The sequence below is a fragment of the Carassius carassius genome, chromosome 21 (genome assembly GCF_963082965.1).
Source record: "Carassius carassius chromosome 21, fCarCar2.1, whole genome shotgun sequence".
Lineage (NCBI taxonomy): Eukaryota > Metazoa > Chordata > Actinopteri > Cypriniformes > Cyprinidae > Carassius > Carassius carassius.
Genome location: NC_081775.1, coordinates 16484786 through 16504281, shown reverse-complemented (window position 1 = coordinate 16504281; position 19496 = coordinate 16484786). Strand labels below are relative to the sequence as shown.

Here is a 19496-nt window from a genome sequence, read left to right as displayed (position 1 = left end):
AGATTCCATATTTGATGGTTATTTTGTGATAGAAGTAATATTGAGAGAAGAATTCCATCAAAAAACATTGGAGTTTGAATGGCACCTGGTTTTGGTATAACTCCTAAACTAAATTGAAACTTGTTTAGACATGTTCATGGCCCTAAACGAGAAACAGTTACACAATTTCTGGAAGAAAAAGGTAAGTTAAATAGTATTTCATATACATTAAAAATATAAAAAATAAAAATAAATAAATGATAGCTCACATTTACCATCGAAGTCTGAGAAAGTCTTTTTCAGCATTGAAAATAATGAGAAAAAGCTAATTTTTCATAACATATTGCCAAAAAATATATGTACAGTCGCCTTGGAAAAAAAAAATGGGTCAAATTGACCCTTGAACATCAAAATCGTCAGAAAATTATTTGTTTGTTCTTCTAAACACATCAGTGTATCCTCACTTTGCATGCGTGTTAATGGCCCTAAATGAGAAAAATTCACAATATATCAAGAATAAAATCACAGATTTACTGGTATTTCTGACAGCTCGAAAATCAAAATGGGTCAAATTGATGGAGCATAATACAAGGGTTAAGGAGATGCAATCAGGGTTGGGAGATGAAAGGTGATGAAAAAGAACTAAAATAATTGTACACTTTCAACTTTTAACAGAGTTCACACAGATGGTTTACCATAAGCAATATAGAACCCCTCGCATTTCTGCCAGATTCAAACGTGTGCATTCGTTTGATTATTTTTTTTCATCTAATAAAACATAGCGCTAATTAAAGCAGGGCTTTTAAAGTAAACTTTTAATTTGCCAGATGTTTTTTGACCTATACGAAGGGAAGTGGAGTCAGAGGGAGGTGTGGGTTCTCTGTCAGTGGTTCAGTCACGGTGTTTAATCTTGCATTGTTTATTTGCTTAGCTAACAATTCCCAGCAGCAGCAGTGTTTGTACGTATGGTTTGTTGGGGAATGATATAGAACAAAAAACAGAGATTAGGATTTGATTTGTGCAATAACGTTCCAGATTATAGGCACATGCGTATTTACTTGATCAATGAAACATGGGAAGAGGAAGACAATCCAAAAAAGTCTGACCTATAGAAGGTCCATACAGCTTGCTGTTTTTGACTTTTACTTTTGGTAGACTGGCCGGTCTCCTTCTGCTGATTTGTATGTCAGAATTACACCATGATACAATGGAAATGCCACGCTTTTTTGGACTTTTGAAGTACCATTTGAATTATCACATAAAAACAATTACTAAGCCATGGCATCATTCCTCAGTTTTGATCACACTGATCTGGAAGCGTGTTCTATGTTTAATGGCATATCACTTTCTGATTTGTTCTGTCTTGCTGTGACCTAATTACTGTCCAATGTCTTTGGTCTTTTTCTTGTTGTGTTTTGGCAAATTGATTTGGTTTGTGTTCATTTCCCCGGGGGTCTTTCTTCTCCTCCCAGCCTGACGTCTTGCTTCTCCCAGAAAGCTGATCTCTTTTTCCATTCTCGTGTTTGTTGCGGTTCTAATGGACTGTGCATTTTTCCGTTTATCCTATCCTTGTTTGTTTTGAGCACTGTTTACTGTCACTGTCAACATGTAAAGACTCACCCATCTGAGACAGCCTTCATCCTGTCGATCGGCATGGGTTATAATGTGAGGTTCGTCTGGGATGATTCCAGCTGATCCCCCAGAGCCTCAACGGCAGCGATGGCCTGTGTTCCTTTAGCTGCTCGACATGAATAAACAAACGGTTCTGTCATTCACAAGGCCAACTTGGTTGTGGTGTTCTTGTGGGTGGTTTAGCCCAGAAGATGAGACGGAGAAGAATGACGATGCTTCTGCAGAGCCACGGAGAGACATTTTTGTCTGTTAATAAAGGGCCGGTTGCCCATTCTTCTGTGATTCTTCGCTCTGGAGCGCCAGCTTGACTCTCTCTCTCCACATCAGAGAGACCAGACCATGTGTGATGGCCCCTCCACTCCTTCAGGGCTCCTGGGGGTCTGGAAGCAGTCCTCTGGGAGACTTGTGTGGTCTTTTTAAGTATTATACATTTACCCCTGCAGACGCATTTGAGAACTGGTTTAGGCTGATCAGAATGACTTTATCTTTAATATCTCTTGTCACTTTTTTTGTTTGATATTATATATCTTTTCTTGAAGCCTCTAACAGGATTAATAGCATAAAAGTAGCCCTCATCTGACATGAACAATTCCTTAACTCTCATAATGCATTTAAAATATCATAGATTTTTGTTTGCCACACTGTTTTATTAATGAAAAACAATATTGCATTATTGTGAAAGATTATGAAGAACAGTCTTTACATTTTTGTGTGCGTGTGAGTGTATTATGGGAAGAGGCTATATGTATTTTACTAAAGTATTTTGAGACAAATATAACTCCTAGATAAAAAAAGACATTAAGGTCAGAATGGATCAAAAGTTTGGTTCCCATGCTAAAACTAATTAAGAAATGTTTATGTATCTCTTTCAGGTCAGAATGGACCTGAATGCACTTAAATCATGTGGCATATCTGTGAGGCATGCACATCTAGTCATTTTTAGTATTAATAGTTTAACAGTAAATGTAGTTTGGTTGCTTGTTTAGCTCTTTAAGCTAGAGTCATATGATTCAATGTTTTTTTTCTTCTTTTTTGTTTTGTTTTTGGCGTATTGTAAGTTGTTTTGATTTAGTTTGGGCATCCATGTGGTTTAGTGCTGTCTAAATTACCACTTTGAAGAACAAAAAAAAAAAAAATCATCATGGCAGATGCCATGTTTCTCCACCTCAAGGTAGAGAAAAAAAAAGAGAGAATGTAAGAAGGCTGTGTTTCATTGGCCTGCGCTGTAGCCGCAGCCCAGCTTAGAGTTAAGTTTGATCTGCAGTGTGTTTTTGCTGTTCAGATGGTAGTAATTGAGCCTCTTTGGGTCTGTGGAGGACATCTTAGCATACTGTAGACCTAAAGAAACCACATGGCCCCTCCGCAAGCAGACATGCTTTCTGTCAAGGCCTCAACCCTGTGCTTTTATAAACAGACAGGCCTTGCCACCCGTTTCCATTGTCCTTTTTTCCTTTCTTTCTTATTATTTGAGTGCAACATAGAGATGTATTTATGATGAGCAAATAGGGGTCCAATCACATACAAAGCAAAATAATTCAGTTATTGATGTTTATTGGTGTGTGATGATTATATTTAGCCATAAATGGAGGGTGTTGTGTTTACAAGCTGTCATCAACATTGTTTTATGTTATGTATCTGTTCTGGACAGAATATGTTGTGTCATCTGATCTCGGAGGAGGAGGGCAGTTTAGCTCATGCTACAGTAAAACATGCTGGATTAACCCCGAAGCAATACCACTCAGAGGCTCTTCAGAAGGTTGGAATTATTGTTCAGAATCTGGATATGTTAGTTAATAAAGAAATGGTTAGTGTGATAGAAAGGCTGGACAATATATCGGAACTTAGTCTTTTTTTTCCAGTCTGATTATGATTTTTGATAGCATCTATTTTCTTTCCCCTCACAGAAACTGTTGTTTGAACTAAACAGCCTCTATTGCCAAGTATATTGCAAGAAGTGAAATACAGTGAAAAGTATAGTTTAAATAATGCATATTCTATTCACTAAATGAACACCAGAAAATTTCACATTGAATCCTTTTATTAAAAATTGAGCGATGATGCAAGCAAATCATAAAATTTATTAATTTAAACATATTTTGAAGTTACGAATAACCAAGAAAATTAACTATTTTTGCTTCTGAAGTTTGAAATTTGAGAAGAGTATGTAAAAATTGTTATGGACAAATAAATAAATAAATAAATATATATATATATATATATATATATATTATTATTATTATTTTTTTTTTTTTAATGTATGTAAATGCTATGTAATTTTACATCGCCAACAAAAACATGCATTGTGAATATTAGATACAGTATATTGCTCAGCCACAAATGTATTTTCCACTCTCATTTACATGAGAAAATGGCTGTTTATATGTGACTTCATAATCAGAAACTGAAACCATGTTAAAGTTTGAAGTCATTTCTAAACTGCATTCAATTTATGAAATTAAAGGCAAACTGTGGTGTCCTGCTGTCACTTTCAGGTTGTGTCATTGATGACAGAGGAGGTCATTAAAAGCTGTGACGGCTTGCCAAACACATCCAGGTAATAAAACTTTAATATCAATCTGGAGATACATGTAAATTAGTTTGCTTTACAACTGAAAAATACATTTTCTCTAACATTCAAACAATTTGTCAGACAAATAGTACTCTCTCTCACTTCATTTATTTATTGTTTGTTTGTTTGTAGGTGTTCAAATGGGAATATTCATGCCATGTCAACAGCATGCGCTGCCTTGGTCACATGTCCTCAGATGTCTCCACTTATTGGAGCTCTGTTGAAGCATTCCATGTTGTGTGGCTCGTCCTGTCTGAATCAAGAGTTCATTAAGGAAGTCAGCGAGGCTTTGATCAGGTGAGTATCATTACAGTGCAGCATTGTCTCTTGTCCAATGTGACCAGAAGTTAATGACAGCACACAGATTGGGTTGATGTGTTTTCTGTCCGTCTCTCCTCCACAGTAAGAGGCTTGTGTTGGAGGATGAGGCCGTAGTGAACCTGTGGTGTTACAGTCCCACCTGTCTGGAGGGGGCAGCAGTGAGCTTTCTGGAATCTGTGCTGTCTGACGACAAAACAATGACACAGAGTCTGGACAAACATGTTCATGACTCATTACTGGTGAGCTTGATTTCTTCTATATTAACTTTTTTCTTTTCTTGATTCCAAAAGATAGAGACCACATTAAAAGTATTTTTTAAATCATAAAATTTAAATCTGAAAATAAACAAATGTGTGTTCAAATTCAAAAACCATTTCTTTCTTTCTTGAATCAGCTTTTCACTTTTCAATCTGTTATTCTGATATAATAATCTATTTTTTTATCATAAAAAGGCAAAACTAAAGCATTTTCAATAGTGGTGTCAAACTTTTCTATCCCACATGTTGCATATTGCCAAAATAATACTCTTAAAAACTATTAAACAAATATATCAGCACCTTAAGGCAACAGAACATCATCCTGTTTAATAGCAACAGTTCACACTGTTTTGTTTGATGGCAACTAGTACCACGTGTCATAATATTTGCTTTGGTTGCTAATTAATTTGGTGCTGCTGTGTTGACAGTAAAAATATGGTAGTAAAAAAGGAATTTAATGGTCTGTTGTTCGTATGGTACACAGCGTGTGTAGATTAATGGCGATGCATGATACGCTGGCCTCTTTTTAAGAACAGACACAAATAGCATGATGTGAAGCAGGCCCACGGTCCATATACATCTTTATGAGGCTGTTTCATACCTACATGAAGAAAGTTTAAATGACTCAAATCAAGACCTCATTTACATGTCTGTCTAAGGACGTCAAACAGTCGTCTTGTAGCTTACGTTCGTTATGATCTGTTTAGTGTCTCATTCTGAGCAGTACAGACAGGTAAAATGAGGCCCAAATGCAGCTGCATTCAACTCTTGTTTGTTTGTGCTCGAGAGCAGATTGAACTCTGCGGTGTGTTTACGTTGCAGGAACAAGTTGTTTAAACTGCAATCAAAAAGGGGAAACCAGAAATTAGTTTCACATTTCTGTTTTCATCCACCTTCCTCAAAGCTAAAATCCAATAACAATAAACAGCATCTTCCAGCATCCCACTGCCAGAAAGAGGATGTTTTTGCCATGCTGTAATTGACCCTCCCTGAAGTGTTAGGAGAAGGTATGGATGAGTTCAGAAAGCCCATCTGTTTTCACTAGGGAGAGAAAGCTTCAGCCTTCATAACAAATAAAAGCAGACAGCCCTTTCCGATGCCTTTGCTTATGTCACATTGAGTTTTTTAATTACTGATTATTTCTTCATCATCGTGTTGTTCCAAGCATTTTATTTCTTTATTTACTGTATGACTTTTTTTATTAATTAAGTTATTTATTGAGAATATCATGGCAACTCCTTTCCATATAATAATTCTGTCAAGCTAAAAAAAAAACATAAATTGCTGTAAAAATCTAAAGTGAAAGTGACATGACATTCAGCCAAGTATGGTGACCCATACTCAGAATTTGTGCTCTGCATTTAACCCATCCGAAATGCACACACACAGAGCAGTGAACACACACACACACTGTGAACACACACCCGGAGCAGTTGGCAGTCATTTATGCTGCGGCGCCCGGGGAGCAGTTGGGGGTTCGATGCCTTGCTCAAGGGCACCTAAGTCATGGTATTGAAGGTGGAGAGAGAACTGTACATGCACTCCCCCCACCTACAATTCCTGCCGGCCCGGGACTCGAACTCACAACCTTTCAATTGGGAGTCCGACTCTCTAACCATTAGGCCACGACTTGTCATTAAAAAAATAGGCCAAACTGCTGCTTCTAAAAAAAATAAGCTTGTGGTCACTATATGGAAAATAGCAGCCTAGATTTTTTTATATTCCTTTTTGTCCCACTAAAAAAAGAAAGTGATACATGTTTGGAACAACTTGAGGGCAATCCTAAACAAGAAGGCACCTGTGCACTGGAGAGAAACTGGAATCAACCATGCTACCATCCAAACGTTATTAATACGGTGAAAGCAGGAATATTTTACAATTAACTGAGAAAATAACTCTTTTTCTATTTTTATTTATTTTAAAATATAATTTGTTTCGGTGATGGCAAAGCTGAATATTCATTACTCCAGTCTTTAGTGTTACATGATCCTTCAGAAATTCCAATATGCTAATTTGGCACTCAATCAATTTGATTATTATTATCTTCTTGTGTTTCTTGAAACTGATAACTTTTCAGGATTATTTGATGAATTGAAAGGTCAAAAGACCAGCATTTATTTGAAATAGAAAGCTTTTGTAACATTATAAATGTCTCAACTGTCAAACTTGATCAATTTAATGCATCCTTGCTAAATAAAAGTATTAATTTCTTGAAAAACATCTTAATGACCTCAAGCTTTTGAATGGTAGTGTAGGATAATTGTGTCTGAATCTGTGATTTCTGAAGACATTTCAGCTTCAGGTTCATTTGAATGTTTGTGCGGAAAATTGCTTGTGATTGCAGTATCGTTAATCGATTTATGACATTGGCTGAGAGTTGTTGAGCTCTGTATCCTATGATCTTTCTCTGATATCTATCGCTCTCTCTTCTGTTTTTGAGACAGGATCATACCATCTAGTGTTTTTTGCTGAAATGCGTCTCTTTTTATTGGAGCAGCAAATTGGCGGCTTTTGGCAAGCGTTGATTAGCTGAGGTTATGGGAATATCTGAGATGCTTTAGGGTTTGTGAGGGGGGTGGTGTGTGAGGATCGTGTGTGTGTGTGTGTGTGTGTGCGCGTACAGAGGGGAGATGAGGGTGCCTGTGGACTGGGTGGGGCAGACGTTTTAATGGTCCCAAATGAAGGAGAGAATAATGAGGCTTCTCCCTGTGGCCTACGCACACAAACACATGCACAAACAAAGACAAATGCTCTAAGGATCAAAGACCGCAAGGGCACATGTGGGCTTTCTGGAGCACTGATGTTTTGGGTCTGGATGAAATGTTTTTATGACATTCTTTGCCCATATGAACTATGGGTATATTAATGAAACCTGTTCTATTAAAATATGAGCATGTAAGTTTACGTGCTGCACCAGACATGCATGTACAGCTGCTTGGATGTCATTTTTAACTCTCTTTCACGTGAATTTAAAACAGATGATATTCCTGTATAATAAAGCAATGAGCATTTTGTTGGTAAGAAAGTTGGCTGTTAAACTTGCAGCACTGAATTATGGGAGAGGTCTGTATGAGATGCCAACAGGTCCTCATTATTATTACAGCATTGCCCCCTAGTGCTTGAGAGAGGAGATGACAAAAATGCATTGTTCCTAATGCTTTGTAGTGTTCTTCCCCCACCAGCCTCAAGCTTCAGCCGATCACTGTCACATCTTCCTCACAGTCAATGAAATTTACAGGTGAATATCATATTTTGTGTGCATTTTATTTCTGTTAGTTAGACCTATGGAGTATCTACACCACAAAACTTCATAGAAAGTGCATAAGACTATATTTTAAACTGTTATTCTGAAATATTATTAATAATAATAATAATAAACATAGTGGATTCCATCTGGCCTTTTATATATAATATAATATAATATAATATAATATAATATAATATAATATAATATAATATAATATTAGTGATTATATTTGTACTAGCCAATATAATTTTTATTATTGCCAGTTTTATGATTTAGGCTGCTATTGGAAGCTTATAAAAAGTGTATTAAATGGTTTTCAATCTCTTAAAATGTTAAGAAGTCTCATTTGAATCAGTTTTTTAGATTAAAGCTTTAGTGTAAATGCTATTTTGTTACAATAAGGGCACAATAGTATGTATTTATTATAAAAGCCATTTTATAATAATTGTTGATTTAAAACCTATGTTGCTGCATCATTAATTATTACTTATTAGAATTTAAAATGTTATATTAAATCAGGCTGTTTTACCTACACCACAGCCAGTTGATTTCAGAAACAGTGTGAGATTGAGTGTGTGTGTGTGTGTGTGTGTGTGTGTTTAGGAATGTGCTGACAGAGATTGATGAGAACCTGGCCGTGAGAGCCCTCATACAGGTTTTCACTGTCTGCTTCCTCCAGAGACGGACTGGACAGAAGCCCCAGGTACAAACTGACTTCATGAAGGTGAATGTGTAATTTCTCTGACACTAGCAGCACCAAACTGAATCGCAAAAATAATGATTGTTTCCAAAAATATGGTGTCCCACATAGGGCCATAAACAAGAGAAAACAAGACAGAGAAATGATGCATTGACTCTGTGGAGTTTCATATGATTGGAAGGTCTGTTTGGTGCTACTAGTGTCTCTCAAATGACACAAAAGCGGTGTTTCACATTTGGAGTTGTTGTGATATCTGTATGCATTTATGATTTGTAGGATCGTCTACCACTCAGAGCCTTCTTCCCACATGTGATGCCCAGTTTACTCACTCCTTTACTGACGGCACCATCAGGTACAGCACCTCTTACTATCTCTGAGAAATTCAGACCTTCACTTTACAAGACAACATCATTTATGAAGAGTGGTGCCTCAGCATATTTACATTTACATTTAGTCATTTAGCAGACACTTTTATACAAAGTGACTTACAAATGAGGACAATAGAAACAATCAAAACTAACAAAGAGCAACAATAAGTAAATGCAAATGACAAGTCTTGAGTAGGTTTATATATATATATATATACATACATACACACACACACACACACACACACACACACACACACACACACACAAACACACACACAAAAAGAAAAACAAGTAGAATAGAAAAATAGCCAGTGAAAGCCAGTGTTATTATTATTATTTATATAAAAAAGAAGACAAATAGATAAGGTAGAATTAAAATAGAATAGAAAATGCTGAAGTTAGAGGGTCAAATAAAGATGGAACTCAGCTGCTTGGGTTGAGTTGGGCAGCTCATTCCACCAGGAGGAAACAGTTAATGAAAAAGTCAGTGAAAGTGATTTTGTGCCTCTTTGAGATGGCACAATAATGCGTCATTCACTTGCAGAGCACAAGCTTCTAGAGGACACATAACTCTGAAGTAGTGCATTTAGGTAAAGGGTTGCAGAGCCAGTGGTGGTTTTGTAGGTAAACATTAATGCCTTGTATGCACATAAATTCATAAAATATGCACATATGTTAATATATGCACTATGCATATATATTTATGCACATATATGTTTATAGCACATATATAACAATAGGTATATTTAGCAAGAGCATTCAAGAAATTAAATGTACAAATATAAAATTAAAACACTATATAAGTTTTTCAGTCAAGAGTGGAGTGGAGTGAATTTTCTCTTTGTATTTAGTTTTTTTTATTAACATTAAAAGAAGAGTTCACCCCAAAAAATTCTGTCATATGTCTGTCAATTTGTCATAGTGTTTTGTTTTTATGCCATCAATAACTCAAACTTAGTTTTAAGCCTGAATGAGTTTCTTACTTTGGCTGAACATAAATGCTATTTTGAAGAACATGGAAAACCAAAAAGTTGCTGGTCCACAGTGACTTCCATTGTATTATTATAATTTTTTTTACTTTCACATTTAATGTGGACCATCAACTGTCTGGTTACCCACATTCTTCAAAATATCTTCTTTTGTGTTCAGCACGGGAAAGAAATTAATACAAAAACATGTGAGTGAGTAAATAATGACAAAATTTTAATTTTAGGGTGAACTATACCTTTAATGTTTGTCTGCAACATGTTGGCCCAATGGTTAGAGAGTTGGACTTGTAACCCGAAGGTCACAAGTTCGAGTCTTGGTGCGGGCAGGAGTTTTAGGTGGGAGGGAGTTAATCAACAGCGCTCTCTTCGACCCTCAATACCCTTGGCTGACGTGCCCTTGAGCAAGGCACTGAACCCCCAGTTGCTCCCCGGGTGCTGGATGTATAGCTGCCCACTTCTCTGAGTGTGTTTATGGTGTGTTCACTTCTCACTGCCTTGTGTGTTCACTTGGATGGGTTAAATGCAGAGCACCAATTTCGAGTATAGGTTACCATACTTGGCAAATGTCACGACTTTCACTTTCAGGCACACATCCGGTTTTCTCTCGACTGTTTACTTTCATTTTAGACATAACCAACTGAGTCTGTATGTAAACCTTGTGTGTTTTTTTCACCATTAGCACAAAAGTTAACTTAGTTCAGTAACCAGGCACTATTTGACAGTCTTTAGTGTGCGTGCTTCTTGTAGACGTTCAGAAAAGCGCACGTAAAAATTGTTATATATAAATTATTTACTTAAATTTAAAGGGGTCATATGACGTTGCTAAAAAGAACATTATTTTGTGTATTTGGTGTAATGCAATATATATATATTTATATGGTTTAAGGTTAAAAAAACTATTTAAACTAATTTTAAACTAATTTTAAACTATTATTTTTTAAATTATTTTCCACATAATGTACATTATTGTTTCTCCTCTATGCCCCTGCCTTTCTGAGACATGTCGATTTTTACAAAGCTCATCATTCTGAAAAACGAGGTGTGCTCTGATTGGCCAGCTATCCAGTACGTTGTGATTGGCTGAATGCCTCTAGGGTGTGACGGAAATGTTACACCCCTTACTATACTGTGATGCTGTGTCCCAGCATGACGAGACAAAACCAATAAAACCCATTACAAACGAGGCATTTATTGCATCCACTAAACTACTAAACTAAACTACTAAACTACTGATGATAATGACTTATACTGTCTTTTTACGCGTTGTGTTGCGTATCGTGCTGTGTAAACATAAAACCATGTCTGCATTTGTGATGAGAGAAATGACAAACAACAAATGACAAACTCTACACTGCTCAAAACTCGCATTTGAATAGTCAGTGGCAAATTCTTTAAATATAAACATACTTACAGGCTGTGAGTGAGAAGCGCCAGACTGTCCTTGCAAATTGAAATTGACCCACTTTATAGAAACAGACTTTGTCACATTGTAGGCTACTGGTTCAGTAACCACTCCTCATCCTCTGTAAAATGCGCTGCACACATCTGAATATTTGGGTTGAACTGTTCCAGAACAGTGTTGTAAATACAACTTGACCACTAATTTCTAGTTGTGTCCTCTTTTGGAAGGCCAAACAAAGTATTTTTGCTTTCACAGCGTCTCCACAACATGGTGCCGGCAGCAACACCGCGAATAAAAGTTACACCTTCTTTCTTTGCCTGAACATTTAGAACGAGCCGTTTTATGTAGGTGTGGTTGACTCTTAAATTTTGTAAAGAATATCTCTTTGGATTTGAGAATTTAGTCTTTGCAACTTTACAGATCTATTTTATGCACCAAGAGCTTGTAACACTCCAAAGAGAACGGAAAAATTGAAATCGCATCATATGACCCCTTTAAATAAAACGTGACTTATTAATTACAGCTTAATGGGGACCTATTATGCAAAATTCACTTTTGCATGGTATTTGGACATAAACATGTTGGCAGTGTGTGTACACAGCCACCCTATAATGATAAAAATCCACCCACTCCTTTTTTTTTTAAATCCACATAAATCAAAAGCAGTGTCTCCCAACTACCTGTTTTCTGACTTGGTGCTAATGTGACATCACATTAGCCACAGGCCCCACCCACAAATGTTAAAAGACACTGCCATTTTAACATAGAACTGCCCTGAGCGAGTTCACAGTTCACATGTCCACAGACATTGCTGCACTGACGAGATGCCTCCCAAGCGCTATAGCTATTCTATAGCTTGATGTAGAATCCACATAGCTCTCTCCTTACTCCTGAAATCTGAGCCACTGAAGACAAGGTGGTTTAATTTAATTTAATTTAATTGAATTAAAATGCTTCCGCAACTCTACCGAAATACTTTTATGTCTGCGTGAATCATTTTACACCATCATTTTAGTTTTCCAAATTGCCTTTGGCTACCATTGTCTGTCTGTTTTCACTGATGCTGCCTCACTTGCTACCAGAGTGATCATAAATAGGAATGTGGGAGATCACATTGCTGTCATATGCGATTTTAAGTTGACTGCTGGAATTAGTTGAGCTCTCTTCTCCGGGAGCACCAGCTCATTTGAAGGGAAACACGAAAATGGTGAGTTTTGGCTCATACCCTAAAAGTGGCAATTTTAAAGCTATAAAAAATGATCTGTAAGGCATTTTGAGCTAAAACTTTACACACACTCTGGGGACATCAGAGACCTACTTTACATCTTGTAAAAAGGGGCATAATAGGTCACCTTTAAATGAGTTGTTTATACAAATCAATTGAATTATGTGTAGCAGTAAGGCTTTGGATGGGATTACTGTGTATTATTAACTTTTTCCGAAAAATATTCATAAACCAGCCTGGACAATTTACCAGTAAAAACTGGCACACTTTACACTACAACTATCATTTCAGGTTTATTTATTTTATTTTTTTATAATAATTATTGAACTTTTCAGTAAGATAATAAATAAATATAAATATATACAATATATGACCAGCCAATTAGTCAATCATCGATTTCACGATTGCAGATTGTCCAAAACGCTGCAGCTCGGTTCCTTACTGGGACAAAAAAGAAGGGAACATATTGCACCTATCCAGGCCTCTCTTCATTGGCTCCCTGTTAAACAGAGAATTGATTTTAAGGTTTTAACTTATGTGTTTAAAGTTCTAAATGGACTCGCCCCTAGTTATATATCTGAACTTTTAAGTTCATATTCTCCTCAGAGATCACTTAGATCGTCATCTAAGTTATTATTAAACGTTCCAAAAACCCGTCTGAAAACAAAGGGTGATTGGTCTTTCTCAGTTTACGCTCCAAAACTATGGAATACACTTCCACTATCAATTAGAGCTTCCCCTACATTAAGTGTTTAAAACATTGATTAAAACGTACCTTTTTGCACAAGCATATTAAAATGCGTCTAAAAGCTGTATGCATTTTTGAAATGATCATGTAATTGCACTTTTTTGTGTCGTTACTAGGCTTTTTTCCTTATTTTTATTTTTATCTTTTATGTGTTCTTGGTTTGAAGTATTTGATATGCTATGTTTTAACTGTATGTGCATCTGTGTTGAGATTGTGAAGCACTTTGGTCAACATTCATGTTGTTTTAAGGTGCTATAGAAATAAACTTGACCTTGACCTTGACCATGACATAGAAACAAAATAACCAGCAAGAAAAAACAACAAAAAACTACACCGATAATCTTTAACCTTTTAAATCTAGATCTTAAACCTGAAAAATCACCAGGTTTTATGATTATGAGGACACTGATTATAAACTGAAACTGACATAAAATTTATTTACTTTAAATTACTTGCTTTAAAAAGTTTCTTAGTAAGAAGTGCATGTCAGTCACAGGCAGCCATATATGAAGGACCATTTATAAATATATGGTCATATGAGAGAAATTGTGCATATTTTCTATAGTAAAGAGACACGGTTTCATAGTGTAGTCTAATTATATCAGATTGCAGATGTTTTTTTAATCTCAGATCTAGCAAACTGCAATACATTACTCAAACACCAGCCACACCCCCTTATTCAAAACCATTACCCCACTCTGTCTGAACTTGACTCAGTATTGTCTCAGTGAGTGGCTAGAGATTTATTTAAATCCTTCATCCTAAACCTCCACCATCTGAAGTCCCAAAGCCTGGCCTTATCTCCCTCCCTCCATCAGAGCAGTACTAAACACACAGGCTCCTTCTTCCTGTACCCACCCTGCCCGCCTCAGTGCAGTTCTCTCATATCTATCTCTGGCTTGGCTCCCAAAGGACCTGGGGCTCTTCAGTGCCTCCTGAACTGCAGAGGATATTCTCACAATGCCACCTATTCTATAACCAGCACAACAGAAGAATAGCTGCAGACCTCAGGTGCCTGCTGCTCCAGGATTTTATTTTTTTTAGGATTATTTGTTTGCACTGGTTCAATTGTCATTGTACATGGAATGACTGACGTGAATGGGGGCCTTTGTCTCTGAAAGGAGACTTGTGAATGCCGGAGCTTAGTTATTTACTTAAGCTAAAGATAGATCATGATTCTTTGACTCTGGCATGTCTTTAAAGGAAAGTTCATCCAGGGATAATTTTCTCATTAGTTACTCACTCTTAGGTCATTCCCAACCATGTTTTGGTCATTTACCAGAAATTGAATGGAGATTATGTTTTATTTTTCACAATCACTTTAAGCTGTTTTAATTTTCACTCTGAAATATTCATTCTCCACCAGTAAAGCTGGTGTGTGGTGGGCGTTCTGGCACACTATGGCTGCCGTCGCATCATCCAGGTGGATGCTGCACACTGGTGGTGGATGAGGAGATACGTAAATGTAAATGTGAAGTGTGTAAAGTGCACTATGTAAAGTGCTTTGAGTGCTTAGAAAAGCGCTATATAAATGTAATGAATTATTAAAAAAAAGAAAAAAAAAAAATTATTCATTATATTTTACAACTACATTTTTCCTTTGACTCCAGTCTTTACTATCACATGAATCTTCAGAAATCATTGTAATATGCTGATTTGGTTCTCAAGAATTTTTTTTTTATTGTTATCAATGTTTATTACACAAAGGAAACAAGCCACAACACAATGAAATTAGCACAACACAATGGAAACAAGCCGCAACACAACAAAATTACACACAACAGAAACAAGCCACAACACAATGAAATTAGCACAACGCAACAAAATTAGCACAACACAATGTAAACGAGCAACAACAACAAAATTACAACAGAAACAAGCCACAACATAATTAAATTAGCACAACACAACATAAACAAGCCACAATTTAATGGAAACAAAGTTGCAACAAAGTGTACAATCCACAACACAACAAAATCAAGCTACAACACAATCAGAATCAGAATCAGAATCAGAATGAGCTTTATTGCCAGGTATGTTCACACATACGAGGAATTTGTTTTCGTGACAGAGCTCCGCAGTGCAACATAACAGCGACAGAACAAAAAACACAATAAGGAATAAAAAATACAAAAAAATACAAATAGGTGGGTAAGGATTGACAATATACAAATTGACAATGTATGGCAGGTATATTAAAAAGAGCATTTATGTATGTACATGTATATTATGTGGAAAAATTGTAACTGTACGCTAAGTATGTGTGTTTGGATAAATAAGTGTATGTGTATATAAATATAAATATAAGTGGTATAGTGTGTTCCATGTATGTACATGTATATTATGTGCAAAAGGTTTACGTGTACGCTAAGTATGTGTGTTGGATAAAAAGTGTAGTGTATATAAATAGTGTAGTGTGTCCCACAGTTATTATCAGCTGTTCATAAGATGGATTGCCTGAGGGAAGAAACTGTTCCTGTGTCTGGTCGTTCTGGTGCTCAGTGCTCTGTAGCGTCGACCAGATGGCAACAGTTCAAAGAGGGAGTGTGCTGGATGTGAGGGGTCCAGAGTGATTTTAACAGCCCTTTTGCTCACTCTGGATAAGTACAGTTCTTGAATAGATGGGAGGGTTGTACCGATAATTCGCTCAGCAGTCCGGACTACCCTCTGTAGTCTTCTGAGGTCAGATTTAGAAGCTGAGCTGAACCAGACAGTTACTGAAGTGCAGAGTATGGATTCGATGATGGTGGAGTAGAACTGTTTCAGCAGATCCTGTGGCAGGTTAAACTTCCTCAGCTGGCGAAGGAAGTACAACCTCTGCTGGGCCTTTTTCACAATGGAGTCAATGTGAATGTCCCACTTCAGGTCCTGAGAGATAGTGGTGCCCAGGAACCTGAATGACTCCACTGCAGTCACAGTGCTGTTCATGATGGTGAGTGGGGGGAGTGCAGGGGGGTTTCTCCTGAAGTCCACGATCGTCTCCACTGTTTTGAGCGTGTTAAGCTCCAGGTTGTTGAGAATGCACCAGACAGCCAGCTCTTTAACCTCCTGTCTGTAAGCAGACTCGTCACCGTCCTGAATGAGGCCGATGAGTGTGGTGTCATCTGCAAACTTCACGAGCTTGACAGAGGGGTCCTTAGATGTGCAGTCATTAGTGTACAGGGAGAAGAGCAGTGGGGAGAGAACACAGCCCTGGGGAGCTCCGGTGCTGATTGTACGGGTGCTGGATGTGTATTTTCCCAGCCTCACTAGCTGCTGCCTGTCTGTCAGGAAGCTGTTGATCCACTGACAGACGGAGGTGGGCACGGAGAGCTGAGTTAGTTTGGGCAGGAGGAGGTTTGGGATGATCGTGTTGAAGGCAGAGCTGAAGTCCACAAACAGGATCCTCACATAGGTCCCCGGTCTGTCTAGGTGTTGCAGAACATAATGCAGTCCGATGTTTACTGCATCGTCCACAGACCTGTTTGCTCTGTAGGCAAACTGAAGAGGATCCAGCAAGGGTCCAGTGATGTCCTTCAGGTGGGCCAGCACCAGTTTTTCAAATGACTTCATGACTACAGACGTTAGAGCCACAGGCCTGTAGTCATTTAGTGGGATGTAAACACTAACCAGAATGAACGAATGAAACTCCCGCGGCGAATAGAACGGCTTGCAGTTAATGAAGAGCGTTTCGAGATTTGAGCAGCACGTCTTCTTTAACACAGTTACATCTGTACACCACCGTTCATTGATGTAAAAGCATGTCCCGCCGCCGCGCGATTTCCCCGTTGATTCTGCGTCGCGATCCGCTCTAAACAGCTGAAAGTCCGGCAGATGGAGCGCGCTGTCCGGTATGGTGTCATTCAGCCAAGTTTCCGTGAAACACAGAGCAGCAGAGTGGGAGAAATCTTTATTTGTCCGAGAGAGCAGAAGCAGTTCGTCCGTTTTGTTGGGTAGAGAGCGGAGATTTGCCAGATGGATGCTAGGCAACGGCGTTCGAAATCCGCGTTTTCTGAGTCTCACGAGCGCTCCCGCTCGCTTTCCCCGCCTGCGCGTCCTTTTGAAGCGTGTGATCAGGGCAGCCGCTCCGCCGACAAGAATGTCCAGCAAAACATCAGAATAGTCGAAAACCGGTGAAATATCGGGAGATGTGTGTTGCCGAATATCCAGCAATTCGTCCCTGGTGAAACTGATTGCAGGAATATAACTAAAGACAGGACAAACTAACAAAAACAACTGCAGAGCACGTCACGGAGGCAGCCATCCTGTATCGGCGCCACTCAGAGGTTGTTATAGCTCTGTTGTTTTGGAAACAAGCTATAACACAACGAAATTAACACAACACAACGAAATGACACAACACAATGGAAACAAGTCACAACACAACAAAATTACACAACAGAAACAAGCCCCAATGCAAAAAATTACACAACACAACAAAAAACTACACAACGGAAACAAGCCGCAACACAACAAAATTACACAACAGAAACAAGCTGCAACACATAAAACTTACACAACAAAAAATTACACAACAGAAACAAGCCGCAACACAACAAAATTACACACAACAGAAACAAGCCGCAACACAACAAAATTACACACAACAGAAACAAGCCACAACACAACAAAATTAGCACAACAGTGGAAACAAGCCACAACACAACAAAATTACACACAACAGAAACAAGCCGCAACACAAAAAAATTAGCACAACAGTGGAAACAAGCCACAACACAACAAAATTACACACAACAGAAACAAGCCGCAACACAAAAAAATTACACACAACAGAAACAAGCCGCAACACAACAAAATTACACACAACAGAAACAAGCCGCAACACAACAAAATTAGCACAACGCAACAAAATTAGCACAACACAATGGAAACAAGCCGCAACAACAAAATTACAACAGAAACAAGCCACAACACAATGAAATTACTCAACACAACAGAAACAATTCACAACACAACAAAATTACACACAACAGAAACAAGCCACAACACAACAAAATTAGCACAACACAATGGAAACAAGCCGCAACACAACAAAATTACACACAACAGAAACAAGCCGCAACACAACAAAATTAGCACAACGCAACAAAATTAGCACAACACAATGGAAACAAGCCGCAACAACAAAATTACAACAGAAACAAGCCACAACACAATGAAATTACACAACACAACAGAAACAATTCACAACACAACAAAATTACACACAACAGAAACAAGCCACAACACAATGAAATTAGCACAACGCAACAAAATTAGCACAACACAATGGAAACAAGCCGCAACAACAAAATTACAACAGAAACAAGCCACAACACAATGAAATTACACAACACAACAGAAACAAGTCACAACACAAAATTAGCACAACACAACATAAACAAGCCACAATTTAATGGAAACAAAGTTGCAACAAAGTGTACAATCCACAACACAACAAAATGAGCACAACACAACAAGCTACAACACAATGGAAACAAGCTATAACACAATGAAATTAACACAACAGAACGAAATTACAAAACACAATGGAAACAAGCCACAACAATGAAATTACCACAACACAAACGAAATTACACAACACAACGGAAACAAGTCACAACACAACAAAATTACACAAAACAACAAAAAATTACACAACGGAAACAAGCCTTAACACAACAAAATTACACAACAGAAACAAGCCGCAACGCAAAAAATTACACAACACAACAAAAAATTACATAACGGAAACAAGCCGCAACACAACAAAATTACACAACGGCAAAATCCGCAACACAAAAAAATTACACAACACAACGGAAACAAGCCACAACACAAATAAGCACAACTCAATGTAAACAAGCAGCAATTTAATGGAAACAAGTTGCAACAATATAAACAAGGCACAGCACAACAAAATTTGCACAACACAACAGAAACAAGCCGCAACACAACAAAATTACACAACAAAATTTGCACAACACAAATGAAACAAGACGCAAAACAATGAAATAAGCACAACACAACAGAAACAAGGCACAACACAATGTAAACAAGCCACAATTTAACAGAAA

General features: G+C 37.6%; 1 protein-coding gene across 1 annotated transcript in view; it reads left to right on the top strand.

Moving 5' to 3' along the window:
* fancc (FA complementation group C) overlaps window positions 1-19496 on the top strand; it is a 33744-nt gene that overhangs the window by 10377 nt on the left and 3871 nt on the right. Inside the window, exons 5-11 of the mRNA XM_059503519.1 lie at window positions 3260-3367; window positions 4104-4165; window positions 4313-4477; window positions 4584-4740; window positions 7941-7996; window positions 8609-8708; window positions 8982-9057. Of these exons, the coding sequence (XP_059359502.1) occupies window positions 3260-3367; window positions 4104-4165; window positions 4313-4477; window positions 4584-4740; window positions 7941-7996; window positions 8609-8708; window positions 8982-9057 (724 nt within the window). The remainder of the gene's footprint in view (window positions 1-3259; window positions 3368-4103; window positions 4166-4312; window positions 4478-4583; window positions 4741-7940; window positions 7997-8608; window positions 8709-8981; window positions 9058-19496) is intronic.